At 52.1% G+C, this 13,229-nt stretch overlaps 6 protein-coding genes across 7 annotated transcripts in view; 4 read left to right on the top strand and 2 right to left on the bottom strand.

Annotated features, from left to right (window-relative positions):
- Nucleotides 1-3,055, top strand: part of Usp15-31 (Ubiquitin specific protease 15/31) — a 14,369-nt gene extending 11,314 nt beyond the window's left edge. For both annotated transcript variants that reach the window (XM_017154921.3, XM_070212588.1), the window contains exons 4-6: nucleotides 1-1,177; nucleotides 1,242-2,020; nucleotides 2,088-3,055. The exon at nucleotides 1-1,177 is cut by the window's left edge and continues 618 nt beyond it. In XM_017154921.3, the coding sequence (XP_017010410.2) occupies nucleotides 1-1,177; nucleotides 1,242-2,020; nucleotides 2,088-2,138 (2,007 nt within the window). In that variant the 3' untranslated portion in view covers nucleotides 2,139-3,055. The remainder of the gene's footprint in view (nucleotides 1,178-1,241; nucleotides 2,021-2,087) is intronic.
- Nucleotides 3,056-3,658: 603 nt separating this feature from the next.
- On the top strand, nucleotides 3,659-6,634 carry spz6 (Spaetzle domain-containing protein 6). The gene is made up of 4 exons (XM_017154862.3): nucleotides 3,659-3,816; nucleotides 4,725-5,014; nucleotides 5,075-5,410; nucleotides 5,789-6,634. Exons 1-4 carry the CDS (start codon nucleotides 3,796-3,798, stop codon nucleotides 6,423-6,425), a joined length of 1,284 nt encoding a protein of 427 aa, XP_017010351.2. The 5' UTR covers nucleotides 3,659-3,795; the 3' UTR covers nucleotides 6,426-6,634.
- Nucleotides 6,635-7,450: 816 nt separating this feature from the next.
- On the top strand, nucleotides 7,451-8,698 carry LOC108066423 (suppressor APC domain-containing protein 2). The gene is made up of 2 exons (XM_044393189.2): nucleotides 7,451-8,291; nucleotides 8,342-8,698. The coding sequence occupies exons 1-2, from the start codon at nucleotides 7,458-7,460 to the stop codon at nucleotides 8,696-8,698; spliced, it is 1,191 nt and encodes a 396-aa protein (XP_044249124.1). The 5' UTR covers nucleotides 7,451-7,457.
- Nucleotides 8,699-8,713: 15 nt separating this feature from the next.
- Nucleotides 8,714-9,308, bottom strand: LOC108066426 (small ribosomal subunit protein mS37). The gene is made up of 2 exons (XM_017154941.3): nucleotides 9,181-9,308; nucleotides 8,714-9,119 (listed from the first exon to the last, which is right to left on the bottom strand). The coding sequence occupies exons 1-2, from the start codon at nucleotides 9,271-9,273 to the stop codon at nucleotides 8,757-8,759; spliced, it is 456 nt and encodes a 151-aa protein (XP_017010430.2). The 5' UTR covers nucleotides 9,274-9,308; the 3' UTR covers nucleotides 8,714-8,756.
- A 98-nt stretch (nucleotides 9,309-9,406) lies between these two features.
- LOC108066424 (neuralized-like protein 2) lies at nucleotides 9,407-10,877 on the top strand. Its single transcript, XM_017154939.3, has 3 exons — nucleotides 9,407-9,938; nucleotides 9,997-10,302; nucleotides 10,358-10,877. The coding sequence occupies exons 1-3, from the start codon at nucleotides 9,407-9,409 to the stop codon at nucleotides 10,471-10,473; spliced, it is 954 nt and encodes a 317-aa protein (XP_017010428.2). The 3' UTR covers nucleotides 10,474-10,877.
- GstE12 (Glutathione S transferase E12) lies at nucleotides 10,861-13,150 on the bottom strand. Its single transcript, XM_044393023.2, has 3 exons — nucleotides 13,034-13,150; nucleotides 11,613-11,723; nucleotides 10,861-11,548 (listed from the first exon to the last, which is right to left on the bottom strand). The coding sequence occupies exons 2-3, from the start codon at nucleotides 11,705-11,707 to the stop codon at nucleotides 10,972-10,974; spliced, it is 672 nt and encodes a 223-aa protein (XP_044248958.1). The 5' UTR covers nucleotides 11,708-11,723; nucleotides 13,034-13,150; the 3' UTR covers nucleotides 10,861-10,971.
- Between the last annotated feature and the right edge of the window lie 79 nt (nucleotides 13,151-13,229).

Genomic DNA, 13,229 nt, shown 5'->3' on the forward strand with positions numbered 1-13,229 from the left:
TCCTACCAGGACCTGCAGAAGCGCCTGCTGCGCGAAATGGCCGCGCTGCTCAAGCCCGAGGTCTTCTCCTACGCCACTCCGCCGGCCGAGATGTTCCGCATCCGGCTGCAGGACCCCTCCGCCGATCCGGACACCTACCTGGAGCAGGTGGAGCACCCGCTGCTCACCGAGATGATCGACATGGCGCTCTCCGTGCTCTCCGCGGAGGCGGGACCGCAGCACATCAAGCTGCTGCTGGAGTGGAGCTCTCCGGAGGCGCATTTCGTAGGCAAACAGCAGGACGCCGAGGAGGCGGTGGTGGAGCATGAAAGTGTGGCTCGTCTGAGTGCCAGCAAGCCCAGCGACACCGCCTCGCTGACCCTCGAACAGTGCCTGGAGCACTACACCAAGGCGGAGACGCTGAGCGCCGAGGACGCCTGGCGCTGTCCGCACTGCCAGCAGTACCTTCCTGTGGTGAAGACGCTGGGCCTGTGGTCGCTGCCCGACATCCTGGTGGTGCACTTCAAGCGCTTCCGGCAGCACCAGTCCAAGGGACCGCAGGCCGCCAAGCTGACCACCATGGTCAAGTTCCCGCTTACGGCCTTCGACATGTCGCCGCACTTGGCACGCGGTGTTCACGAGAGCGCCAGCAGCTCGCTGGGAATGGGAACGGGACTGGGATTGGGCCTCGGACTCGGTCTGGGCTCCGGCAATCCCTGGAAGAAGGCCCGCTCCGGCGACTCGCGCTCCTCCACGCTCAACTCGCGCTGCGACCCCAAGGACACGCGCTACGACCTGTACGCCGTGTGCTACCACCAGGGCGACACCCTGGAGACGGGCCACTACACGGCCGCCTGCAAGAACCCCTACGACCGGCAGTGGTACAAGTTCGATGACCAGCGGGTGAGCAAGGTGCCCGAGGACGACATCGAGCAGGACATAATCAACAACGAGGCCTACATGCTCTTCTACCAGCGACGCAGCGTGGATGCGGGCGAGTGCTCCGGCTCCAGTTCGAACTCTGGAGATCACTGGGTGTCGCGCATCGCCCCGGCCCCCTCGTCGTCCGCCTCGTCGACTTCTGGCAAGGAGAAGGAGCCGCCGGTCAAGGTGGAGGAAGCGACTGAAACGCCAGCGGCAGAGAAGGCTCAATCCAAACCGGTGGACATACCCAAAATATGTCAGGAGAGGGTGGAAGGTAAGCTCAATTGAATCCCTGCCATTGCAGGATATTTTTTTAATCACTTTTTCAATTCTTTTAGCTACCGAAGAGCCCACAGAGGATGTTCCGGAGAAGGCATCAACTCCGAATAAGCTGAATATCGAGGAACTGGCCTTTGCCGATGCCGATGTGGACACCAGTTTAAGTGAGACCAGCACCAAAACGGAGGCAGCACCAGCAGTTGAACCCGAGAAGCTGACCGTAGAAGAAGCCACGTCTATATTTGCCATGGATGAGGACTGCACGGACCTCGGCGAGGAGGAGAAGAAAGAAGACACTACCGAGAAGGAAGAAATTCCACTCCCTGCGAGCGAATCAACCGCCGAGCCCAAGACCAATGGTCATGCGAGTTCTTCCTCCAGCTCTTCCTCCTCTGAAAGCTCCCTCTCGTCGCGCTCTTCGCCGAGATCACTGAGCACCTCGGTGACGGCTGCCTCCACGCTGCAGAGCAAGTTCAACGGTCACTTGAGTGCCGCTCCGCCGGCTCTTTTCAACGGAAATGGAAGTGCGAATGGGAATACGCCGCAGCTCTCGTCCAGCTTGCAGCTGTCCCGCCAGGTGCTGCACAACCACAATTGGCATGGATCCAGGAGCAGCGTGTCGGCGGTGGAGAACGCTTCCCACCAGGCGGCCAGTCTAAGCCTGCGGCACTCGTTCTCCACCAGCTCAAATTACACGGAGACGCTGTCTTCGCTGCTGCGCAAGTCCGCGAACACTTGCAGCAAGGACACCCTGCTGTTCATCGACCAGCAGAACCACCATCATACATCGGGACTGATCGAAGACGACGATGATTCATACATGGGCCGGTCCCTATGGGTAGGTCAACTCAACCGAGAATCTCTTATCGAATCCCTACTAAATGCAAACAAATCTTACATTACAGATATCCCCCGTGACGCCACACAAACTTATAACTGTTTCGCCCAAGAATTAGATGCGATATTGCGATCCAACCCGAAAACGATACCGAAACATGAGCATACACAAACGCACTACAGCCATAAGCCTAAAGTTTACTTTATATGATATTTCTAGACCGGAGCTACCGAGAGCGATAAGCAAAAGCATTATGAAGATGTTATACACTCTGTTTACTTTAAGACATGTACTCATATATACGATAGTTGCAATATTGCATTAAGTTTGAAAGTTGCGAGAGACGCGAAACTTGAAACTAGAATCCGTAAGCCTTAGTTGTATCCATTCGATAGCGATTCGAAGAAGCCAATGACGAGGATTAGTTTTCCTTTGTATTTTACCGCATTGACATTGATTTGTTTTTACATTAAACGACTACCAATACATATTTATTTAGCCAAACAATGAAGTACAATTTGATTTGATTTAGTTACCCATTTCGCCCCGTTTACCCACTTGTATAGTTCTCTATCGATTCTGACGTAACGATGAAGTGCTTGGCATACTAAGTTTAGCTTTTTGTACACGAAACCAAGTTTCAAACTACAATCTATGCGCATAGTTTTAATCTAAGGACATGTATTCCCTTTAATTACGATTACTTTACCCTTATTAATCTATTTGCCCGTAACTTTTCCACCCCCACATACAATTTCGGCACAACTGCATATGATTCTTTCGATTCGATGTCGGGCTACGTTTTGTGCGGCGATTATAATGCGGATCTATATACAAGCATATATACAAATAAATATATATATTACTTTATGACTAATGTATTCTACATATAGAAGAAAGCATTACACCAAACATTATATTGATAACGAATGTTTAAGGACTCTGCCACATTGTTTACTGGAGAGAAAGAACTTTATTACGGTGTGAAATGTTCATTGTATTCATAAATAAACGTGAAGTTGTTGGATGTGAAAAGCGATTTTGGGGCGATTGAATAAAATGTGAAGAACTATTGGGTTCGTACTTATAAGTCTCCTTCTTCCTTTTTAGATCTCAAAAAATGTAATTAAATTTTAAAAAAATTGGAATTTTAGAGTGGTGGCGATAAGATCCTGCTGATCCTGATGGACCGTGGAGTCCGGAAATTGTTTCTCTTTCAGCCTAAAAGCATCCATTTTTTCAGTTTTGCAATTATGTTATCTCAATGTAATGTTAAAAAACGTCCTTCACAAAACTGTTAAATGCAGTCATGTTAAAAATGTGAAAAATATTGTAAAATATCTATAAAGATATTATTTTTAGTCCTGGGAGATGTTTTAAAGTATGCTTAGTGGGAAACCTTGGGTGGATCCAAAACCTTAAATGGAATTTTGTATAATTTTGTTTGCAAATGTAAATTATATTTTTTTACAAGTCTGAAAGTATGCTTCTGCTTTAGGTTACCTTGCTCAAGCTCGGCTCTCTTTTGGAATAAGCTAAGTTCAAGGTAAAGCTTTCTTTATTTCCACTTTCTCGTGCTCTCTTCTTTCTAGCTAGCAGCCGGAGGTTCAACGTCTGCACGAACTTGGCCAGAGACTCAGTTCAGTTGCTGCACTTGACGCGTCTGGTTCTGTTTGCCACCATCGCGGATCGAAGTCGAAGCCTCAGAAGAAGGCCAAGTGGAAGAGCCGAGTCCAAGAACCAAGAACCGTAAATAAAGAAGCGATCGAGCGGAGATGGATTATCGTTTAGTGCTGGTATGTCATCATTACGGGTGTGCTAACTGCTAGTCAAGTTCGTTGCCCAAGTCTTTTGTTTTGCTATGCGCCAACATTTCGCCAAGCTAAGCTAAGCGATCCCGTTTACTGTTACCCAGTCGCTTGGGAACTTGGGAACCGGGGAGCCGCCCGATTCTGGAGCATGCTAATGAATTAAGCTAACTGTGGAGCAACGTTCCGTTCTGCCTCTTCTAACTTCTAACTTCTCGCTTTTGGCCGGGTGCCGAGCAACTTTCCCGTTAGTCGTGTGGCACGCATATTTGGAACAGAGACCGTCAACGAGTTCTGTTCTGAAAGAACAGCCCGTCTTTCGGCCCCATGAAAGGCAATCTGCAATTGGGCTACCGATATTTACCTATGCAAATCGGGGCTAGCCTCCATTTGGGCAACTCTCTCGCAGGGCAAACGAGTTTCTGGCCCATTAGAAGGGAGACAAAAAACAAAAGAACGAGCTCGGAGATTCGGAGACTGACCCAATTTCGGATCCCCATTCAAATTGCGCTGTGAACCGTGTCGCGAGGAGAGAAATTCCACAGCTTCTTGGCTGTATCACTGCATCCGCCCACCAGCCACTCGGCCACTTGACCTGGATAACTTTTGGTTTCGTTGTGCTGCGGCTACCCAGAATTTCAGGGAAAGTTCCCCCGACAAAAGTAATGGTCAAGTGAGCTGGGTAGAGAGATGCAAAAGTCGCGTCTCGGTTTCAGTTTGTTTATCTTCACAGAAACAGAAACTTTCGCGCTTTCGCCAAACAACAAAACAACGAAAAGTGTCTGTCTGTCTGACTTTCTGGACAATGCCGGCCATTCACTGACTCTTCGGGGCAATTAACTCTTCACCAGGTATCATCCACATATAAATAGCCTTTTGTTTTCCAACCTCTGTAGAAAATTCTCAGCTTTCTGCTGTTGGCCCACTTGGGCTTCGCCCAGCAATCAACATCGGACTATGGAGAGGAGCAGCCTCCGGAGGGCTACTACGCCTTCGTGGAGTCGCCGAATGCGGTGCCGCCCAAGGTCAGGCCTCCGCCCTACACTTTCATAAACGCCGAGTGCAAGGATGTGGCCGCTGGCAAGAAGTCCGCCGTGTCGGTGCACAACATTTGCGGGGATCTCAACAAGGGTCAGATCCCCAAGAATCCGCTGGGACAGAACGTACTGGGAGAGCCTTATCCCTTGTAAGTAGTGATTAGAGTTAATTTAAGGTATATCTCTAACTGAATAAAACCCCTCCCCAGTGAACTCATTCGCAACCAGACTCTGAAGTTCCTCTCCAAGACTCTGCCCGTTCTCAAGGCCGACGACACTCTGCCCAAGGTCACCCAGATCATCCGCGATGAGCCCGTGGAGCAGCTGGACAGCAACAACATCGACAACAACCGACCCTATCCCACCGGAGGCTCCACCCGAGTGCGCCGCAGTCTGCCGGAGGGCGTGGAGTCGAACGAGTACAGCTACTTTGATCCCGCCCTTGACGAGGAGGAGCAGCATCAGCAGAGGCAACAGAGTCACCAGCAGCGAAGAGCCGCCGCCGACGAGAGGAAGCCACGAAAGTTCTGCGATGGCGGTGGAGTGTAAGTTAATCCTTAACTCTAAAGAATTGGCGCCCAACGTGGGGCCATTATGTTACGTAGGACAGGGCATATACATTTCTTACAACAACTTCGATTTAAGAAATCTTAACAAAAAACTGAGGGAAAGGCCAATGTTTTGCTATTAAAGAGGTCACCACTTAATAACCATGAATCATCATAAACAAAATTTAACAAAATTCTAAATACAAAGGTATTCAAAAGGCAGATAAAGAAAATGAGGTTACCATTTCACTTTCCATAAATATAAATATTCATAATGCTAAACTAATTAAAAGGTATACAACTATAGAAATCTTATGAAGGGTACGAATTCAATCAATCAATCAATTACCCATCACTTTTTAATTTCTCCCACAGATTCTGCACCTTGTACAGGGCCATCCAGGGCGACACCGGTGGAGCTGCCCCTGCCACGCCCACAGCCGAGCGTCGCGAGGAGGTGGGTCCCATCCGGTACGAGGGTCCACCCACTCCCTGTCCCGCCAAAGTGGAGTACGCCACGCCGGTCTTCGCCAAGAACTACCAGGGCGCCTGGCGCTACGTGGTGCAGATACCCTACGAGGGCTACTTCACCCAGACGGTGGAGGTGACGCGCTGCATCCAGGCCAGGTGCCACTACCTGGACGGCGGCTGCCTGTCCTCGCCGCGCTGGGTGAGTCTGCTGGTCGCCGAGATCTTCTATCCCAATGCGGAGGACACGGTGCCCACCAGCTCGACCACCACGCAGGCTCCCTCGGTGCAGGATTTCCAGGCCTACCAGCAGTATCTGCAGAAGCGGGCTGGCGTGGCCACCGCCTCCGACGGCACCTCCGCCAACGGAGGAGCCTCCGGCGCGTCGGCTCCCTCGGACGCCCATTGCGATGGCCACGACGAGCTGGGCTGCTTCCAGGTGCGCCTCTACTACGACTGGTTTCTCATCCCCGGCTCCTGCAAGTGCTGGCGTCCGGACTACTTTGCCAAGTACGTGCGCCGGAAGTCCGTGGCCGACTTGTAAGCTGGACAGGATTGGCCAGCCTAGCTTAAGTTCTAGCTTTTAGAGGACACAACTTCGAGATGAACGGCTCATTCTAGTGATCCTCGAACCCTTTGGATCACGCAGAGTCTGCAGTTCATAGCAGATAAACATATTATTAACCTAGGCGATTAGCTCCCTCTTTCGACTGATTAAGCCAAGCGCATTGCATTTCTACTAATAAATACGTTTCTACCCAAATCTTGAGAGAGAGCCCCTCTATTTTGGCCTAGACTGTGTGTGTGTGTGTGTGTGTTGGCCTCCTGGCGCTCTCCCACTTTTTGTGCTTGTGATGGTGCTGAAAGATCCACCGAAAAACCACAGAAACCAGTCGCGCAAGTTGCGCATGCGTGCGAGACTCGGGCCCCAAAAGACGCGGGCCTCCAGTGTGCAGTCAATATAACCAGTTGGTTGGGTTTGGGTGTTTGGCGCAGAGCAAGCTGCATTACATATACACAGAATAGGTGCAGAAGCCTTGACGAACGGCCTCAAAATCAAAAGGCTGCCCAGAAGAGCCGCTCGGAAGAACTGGATTGCAATTGCATTTGGATTCCAGGAGCCAACGTTTCCGCATTGGTTTTTAGAAGTACGGGTACTGAAGAACTTCCTTCAATATTCATCTTAAAGTTTTCTATTTCTCAAGGCAATAAAATATTCTGGTTTAAGTATAGTTAAGCAATTAGAAGAATATCATGTGAGATATAAGAACTTTCCTTATAGGAGTTCTATAAAAGTATAGCAAATATTGGTCTAAAAACGGAACCTGCTAATAAACAAGAGCAAATTAAAAGTGACTCGAGATCGAAATGAGTTCGTGGCCTGAGTCTTTCGTTCGGCGTCTTCCAAGAGCCCTAAGATCCCAAGACAGCGTGCCAAGTTCACACACATTCCATTTAGACTCACCCATGCAAATGAGCCGCCATGAATATTCAGTTATGCATTGGGAGCAAGCGTGGGACGATCCATAATCTCATCCCACTTTCCATTTTGCGCCACCCGCAGACGCAGAAGAAGATGCTCCGCCAGAACACCAGCACCAGTCTGCTGAACCTCAGCATCGGCGACGGAGGAGGCGGTCATGGACAGGTGCCGTCGCAATCCCTGGACATGGATGCCCTGCCCAAGCAGTTCGTGCTGTCCATGAAGAAGCTCTTCGACATCCTGGACGACAAGCAGAGTGGCTACGTGCGCTTCACGGACATCCAGAAGGGCTGGCAGGACGACGGCTCCAAGGGGCTGCCGCGAGGCGTCCTGGACTCACTGCGTCGGGTCACTCCGAGCAGCGGCCTGCTCTCCTTCGAGCGCTTCTGCGCCGGGCTCAAGTTGTGCCTGCTGCGCAATCAGCAGCAGGCCGTGGAGGACCTGAAGATGCGGCCCCGTTCCCAGGTGAACCTCGCTCCGGAGGTGGACTACAGTTCGCCGGCTCCGCCGCCCAAGCCGCCACGCCAGGTGCCCAAATCTCCGGCCCTCGGGAAGGCCGACATTCGGCATGCCCTCCAAAACTGGCAGCTTAATCTTATGGCGGATGCGGGAAAGGCGAAGCAGTTCGAGCACCGAGGCTCGGCGGACGGCGGCTCCTCCTCCACCTCCGCCTCGGCCACCGACTGGAGCCTGGCCCTTCCCGCAGTTCCCAAGAAGACGAGCAGCAAGCGGCGGGAGTCCAGGAGGCACACCCTGCAGCACGGCATCGACTACAACATGCTGAAGCGGCTGAAGCAGCTGGAGGAGCAGCGGGAGCTGCTGCTCTTCGGCCTCGATGGCGTGGAGAAGGCGCGCGACTGGTACATGCAGCAGGTGCTCAATGTCCAGGAGCAGATCAAGTACTTCGGCCGCCTGGGAACCAGATTTGTGAGTGATCCTTTGAGCACTGAGAGCCTTTCTTTAATGTTTTTCCTTAGGAACAGTGGTCTGAGCTGCAGCAGGAGCGCCTGAACTTCCAGCGGGCCCGCGTCCTGGAGGCCAACCGCAGTCTGCAGCTGCTGGCCGACACCTGGGAGCACGGTGGCTATCCGCTGCACATCAACCTGGCCCTGCCCACGCCCACCGGCGTGCCGAAGCCTCGCCAGATGACCGATCTTCTGAGTCGCGTGCGCGAGAAGCCGCCGACGCTGCTGGCGGATCTGTACGAGCCGCAGCACTCGCACTCGCATCCGCAGTTCCTGCGCGCCATGTCCAGCAACTTTGTGCTCAGCCAGCAGCCCTCGCCCGTCAGCCAATCCTCCGCGGGATTGGGCGACGCCGACGTGGTCTACTGATTACACAGTTGGAAGTACTTTGTAAATAGTGTATTATTAAACGACTCAAACTCTAAAGCTAGACGGGATTGGGGTAGCGGCGCATGTACTTGTTCAGCTGCTTGTAGTTGAGGTTGCTGCCCGGCTGGACGATGCCCTGGTTGACCGTCTTCTTGGCCTCGAACTTGCGGTCCATGTAGCACTTGTAGCAGTTCGAGAACTGGCTGATCTCCTTGTGGCAGTACTTCTCCACGAACTCGTTGTCCTTCAGGCAGGCGAAGAGCACGCCCATTTCCTGCAGGCAGGCCACATCGTTGCCCGAGTCCGCCTTCCCGCTCACCGAGTTCTTCAGCCGCAGGGGCAGGATCTCCTGGAAGGGCACGTCCTTCTCGCTCTGCGGCGCTCGGCCACGGGCGGCGTACAGTGCTCCGGGTATGCGCATCTGTAATTAGGTATCCTAAATCAGGCTTTTCAGTTAGAAAACCTAGTTTCTATAATCTCACCTCGTAATTTCCAAAGTTTCCTGGCCGAATCAAACAGCTGTTCCGTGTTGCGTCACAAGCCGGCTCCTGGTGAATGGCACCTTGCGTCTCCATCCCTGGCAGTTGTGTTGAAAATATACGGTCACACCGAAATCGAGCAAAAAGGTAAATAAGCTAGCTGCGGGCACGCCAGGATCAGGATCAGGAGCAAGGATCAAGGACCAGGAACACCAAGCGCCCCGCCCCCATGGAAGCCGCCGAGGAGCGCGACCAGGTGGCGCCGGCACGCGCAGCTAACGGCACCGCCGAGCAGGAGGATCCGGGGGAGGATCTGCAACAGGAGCGACAGGAACGGGAACCGCCGCCGGGACTCTGGGAGGGCGTCTCCAGCACCCTGGGCAGCCGCAAGCGGCAGCTGAGCCGCTTCCACCCCTACCACGGCTCCAACATCCAGCTGGGCGACGACGCCACCGTCGCCTACCGGAGGGCCAGCTTCGCCGACGCCCTCACCTTCTCGGAGCGGCCCCTGGCCCCCGGCGACATATTCCTCGTGGAGATCGAGAAGATCGAGCGCGGCTGGTCGGGACACATGCGACTGGGCCTCACGGAGCTGGCGCCCCATGTGATTCGCCGGAGCAGCGAGGGCCTGCCCCACTTTGCGCTGCCCGACCTGGCCAACCTGGGCAACAGCTGGATCTACCCGATCTCCAAGTTCGAGATGAACCAGCGCCAGGAGGCGAACGACATCATCGAGCCGGAGACGGACGACGAGCCGCACAGTGAGTAGAAGGCACTTGAATAGTAGAAACAGTAGAAACTACAGCTAATCCCTGCCAGGAAACCTCCTGGGCGACGCCACGCACGTGAGGACGCCGCGCGGCCTGCTACCAAAGAGACTGCTGCGCCCCGCCATGGGCAACGGCAACGACTCGGACATCCTGCTCACGGACAGGGGCTCCCGCATCGGCATCATCTACGTGCCCACCGTGCACAGCGCCTCCAAGGGCGAGCTGCACTTCATCATCAACGGGGTGGACCGTGGCCCCGTCTCGCGCGACATTCCGCTCAACCGAGCGCCCTTGTTTGTGGTGATCGACGTGTACGGCACCACCAAGCAGATAAGGATCATACAGCTGGAGGGCAGTAAGTGGAATTTATTCCGTCTCTGATTCGATCCCTGATTTTGATCTTCCCGCAGTCCTGTCCCTGCAGAGCGCCTGCCGCAACGTCATCCTGGAGAACTTTGCGGAGCACGCGATCGCCGACCTGCCGCTGCCGGAGAGCATCAAGCGATTCCTGCTGCGCCGCGACTAGAGACTAGAGCCTCCGGACGGACTACGGACTACGAGCTCTATGCAATAGGGCCCAGTGCGTGTGAATGAGATGAGCTGTGTGAGATGCGTGAGATGGGAGTGTGTGCATGAGCCTGGGTCGTGATAGTCTGTTTACCCATATATATTTTATAGCCCCAGAACTGGCCGATCCGCGCCAGAAGGCACTCTTGAATTTGTACTTCTGTAGATATATATATTTTGTATATTCGGTTCGAGTTACCAGTTCAATACACACGCCTTACTGGACGATCTATGTTGTGAAACATAACTCACAAGGCGATTTCCGTTTCCATTACCTCCTAAGTATATATTGTTGCTACCTGTAGGTTAAGCCCTCGTAATAAAAGATCGATCAAAGTCGCTGTAATTGCTGAATAACTGAAATAGTACTTCGAACTAAGCGGTTTATTCAAGTCTGGCTATGCAGAGATGTATAGTGTGTGCATGTGTGGATATAAAATATAGAGTGATCCCCGGCCTACTTGCCGCGGTTCTCGGCCAGCTTGGCCTTGAAGATGGCCTTCAGCTCGTCGGCGCCCTCGCCGTTCACCTCCTGGTAGTAGGGAAGCTCCGCGAGGCGCTTCAGCCAGGCGTTCAGCTTCGGGAACTTGAACTCGTCGATGAGCGCCGTCTCGTTCACCGAGGTCACGGTGGCCACGGCACAGAAGTCGGCGATGGTCAGGTCGCTGCCGCACAGGTACGGCTGCTCCTTGAGGAAGCCCTCCAGGATCTCCCAGCACTTCTGGATGTACGCGATCTTGTCGATGGAGCAGTCCGTGGATCCGTGGTACAGAATGGGTTCGTAGAGGAAGCGAAGGCGGGCGAAGAGGTGGCCAGAGTCCAGGTGCAGACGGGCGTCCACGTTGGCGCGCTGCACCAGGTCCTTGGGGTACAGCTGCTGCTGCTCCTGGCCGTACTTCTCCACCAGGTAGGAGCAGATGGCGTGCGAGTCGATGATCGTGGCCTCGCCGTCGATCAGCGTGGGGATCGTGTGCTGGGGGTTCAGCTTGAGGAATTCCGGCGTCAGATGCTCACCCTTCAGCAGGTTAATTGGCCTGAGATGGAGACACTTGTTAATTGAGTTAAGTGGCACGGTGTGCGGATGGTGTGGGAACCTACCGCAGTTCAAGGTCGAGTCCGATCGCCTTGGCCGTGAGCAGGACGGCGCGGGACGGGGGGCTCAGGGTGGCGTAATACAAAGCTGGCTTTGACATATTGGGGCTGCTGAGTCTGCGGGATTCGTTATATATCGTTATTGGTACGGAGAATTGGACTGCATAGTTTTCGAAAATAGTTTTAAATGTATCTTTCTCTCTATACTATTGTTTTTGACCATCTTTCGCCAAAAAATTCTTGTAAATATTTTTAAAATTATCCGGAAAGTGATTAGATTGAATATATTGTGTTATTAGTTGGTCAAAACAATACGTCTTTTAGATGTGGGATCCCTTTTTTATAAGTTACCGCCTAAAAACTTTTAAAACCAGTCCGTTATTTTTAGCACAAAACAATCAGTATTTTGCTCGAAACAATGGAAATAGTGATCCAAATATAAAGTGTCATACGTCGTTGAATTTGTATTCAAATTCTCATTCCAACGGCATTCAAAGCTGATCATTTTCATTTTTGTCCATTTGACAAAAACACGATTTAACAACCCCTTATAAAAAAATTAGAAATTAGTCAAAATTTTAGATATTTTAAAATAATTTTGATAGTGATTGGATTCAATATATTGGGTTATTAGCTGTGGAAAACAGTGCGGCTTTTATAGAGAAGTTTTTAGCTTTTATATTTTGGATCTTTTTTGTACGAGACATACCAAAACAAAAAATTGTATTCTAAAATTCACAAGGGCAGTAAAACATGCCTCCAAAATTGTACTATAATCAGTTTTATTGGAGTTGGACTCCAAATACCTCCTGTACCTGAACTCCCCTTCTCCACAGACCGTTGTATTATAAGGGTGCTTTCAGGGGGTTTACCCGGGGTGCTTTGGCACTCTATTTAATGACTCCTGGAGCAACCCTCGTGGGCGGGCAGTGTGTCAACAAGCGATCTGATCCCAGGCACTGTCAACCGCACTCACACCACTGTGCCACCGTTCCAATACCCCCAAACCGTACCCACACCGAATCCGTGTCGCACCCACAGCAATATCAGATAACCCCGGATCCAAAGCGCGATAGCTGGGCGACTTATCAGAGCACTTAACACCGCAACCACACAGCGAAGGAATTTTACTGGGGGCTATCGCCGCCCCGTCCCTCCCCCACTTCCACCCCTTCTTCCCCCTTTTGCCGACTTGGAAATTAAGTTTACAAAATAAATGTAATTAGCGGCACACACACACAGGCAGAGCGCGCCCCCTCTCGATTCGCATGTGTATTTGCCATCGCCGGCAAATTGTTTTTATAGTGTAGTGCCAATGCAGCAATTTGTGCGCCTGTGTGTGGGTTTGTTTTTATAGGGGGGCTGATTTTGCGCATCGCATTGAGATTAGTTCACACACACACACACCGCTCCACTTGGAAACTCACTCTCTTCTGTGGAACACTGGTAATAAAAAACTATATATATATGTAGGTGGATAAGTGCCGCACGAACGTCTCCGGCGAAGTCCAAACGCGATCTGAATCGCGAACGAGAAACTATATAGAGGCTTCACTTGCTCTGCCCGCAGCTCTGCTGAGAACCCCTTGCAGTGGTGGTGGTGTGGGGGCTCCGCTCTCTGCT

This window comes from Drosophila takahashii, chromosome 2R (genome assembly GCF_030179915.1).
Source record: "Drosophila takahashii strain IR98-3 E-12201 chromosome 2R, DtakHiC1v2, whole genome shotgun sequence".
In the NCBI taxonomy this organism is placed as follows: Eukaryota; Metazoa; Arthropoda; class Insecta; order Diptera; family Drosophilidae; genus Drosophila; species Drosophila takahashii.

Excerpts from the sequence above, each read along its gene's own strand:
- LOC108066424 (XM_017154939.3), top strand. The coding sequence starts at position 9,407 with ATGGAAGCCGCCGAGGAGCGCGACCAGGTGGCGCCGGCACGCGCAGCT. Across the intron at positions 9,939-9,996 it reads GACGGACGACGAGCCGCACA|GAAACCTCCTGGGCGACGCC; the intron begins GTGAGTAGAAGG and ends AATCCCTGCCAG. Across the intron at positions 10,303-10,357 it reads GATCATACAGCTGGAGGGCA|TCCTGTCCCTGCAGAGCGCC; the intron begins GTAAGTGGAATT and ends ATCTTCCCGCAG.
- GstE12 (XM_044393023.2), bottom strand. The coding sequence starts at position 11,707 with ATGTCAAAGCCAGCTTTGTATTACGCCACCCTGAGCCCCCCGTCCCGC. Across the intron at positions 11,549-11,612 it reads GGACTCGACCTTGAACTGCG|GCCAATTAACCTGCTGAAGG; the intron begins GTAGGTTCCCAC and ends TCTCCATCTCAG.
- LOC108066426 (XM_017154941.3), bottom strand. The coding sequence starts at position 9,273 with ATGGAGACGCAAGGTGCCATTCACCAGGAGCCGGCTTGTGACGCAACA. Across the intron at positions 9,120-9,180 it reads GAAACTTTGGAAATTACGAG|ATGCGCATACCCGGAGCACT; the intron begins GTGAGATTATAG and ends ACCTAATTACAG.
- spz6 (XM_017154862.3), top strand. The coding sequence starts at position 3,796 with ATGGATTATCGTTTAGTGCTG. Across the intron at positions 3,817-4,724 it reads TGGATTATCGTTTAGTGCTG|AAAATTCTCAGCTTTCTGCT; the intron begins GTATGTCATCAT and ends CAACCTCTGTAG. Across the intron at positions 5,411-5,788 it reads TTCTGCGATGGCGGTGGAGT|ATTCTGCACCTTGTACAGGG; the intron begins GTAAGTTAATCC and ends TTTCTCCCACAG.
- LOC108066423 (XM_044393189.2), top strand. The coding sequence starts at position 7,458 with ATGCTCCGCCAGAACACCAGCACCAGTCTGCTGAACCTCAGCATCGGC. Across the intron at positions 8,292-8,341 it reads GCCGCCTGGGAACCAGATTT|GAACAGTGGTCTGAGCTGCA; the intron begins GTGAGTGATCCT and ends GTTTTTCCTTAG.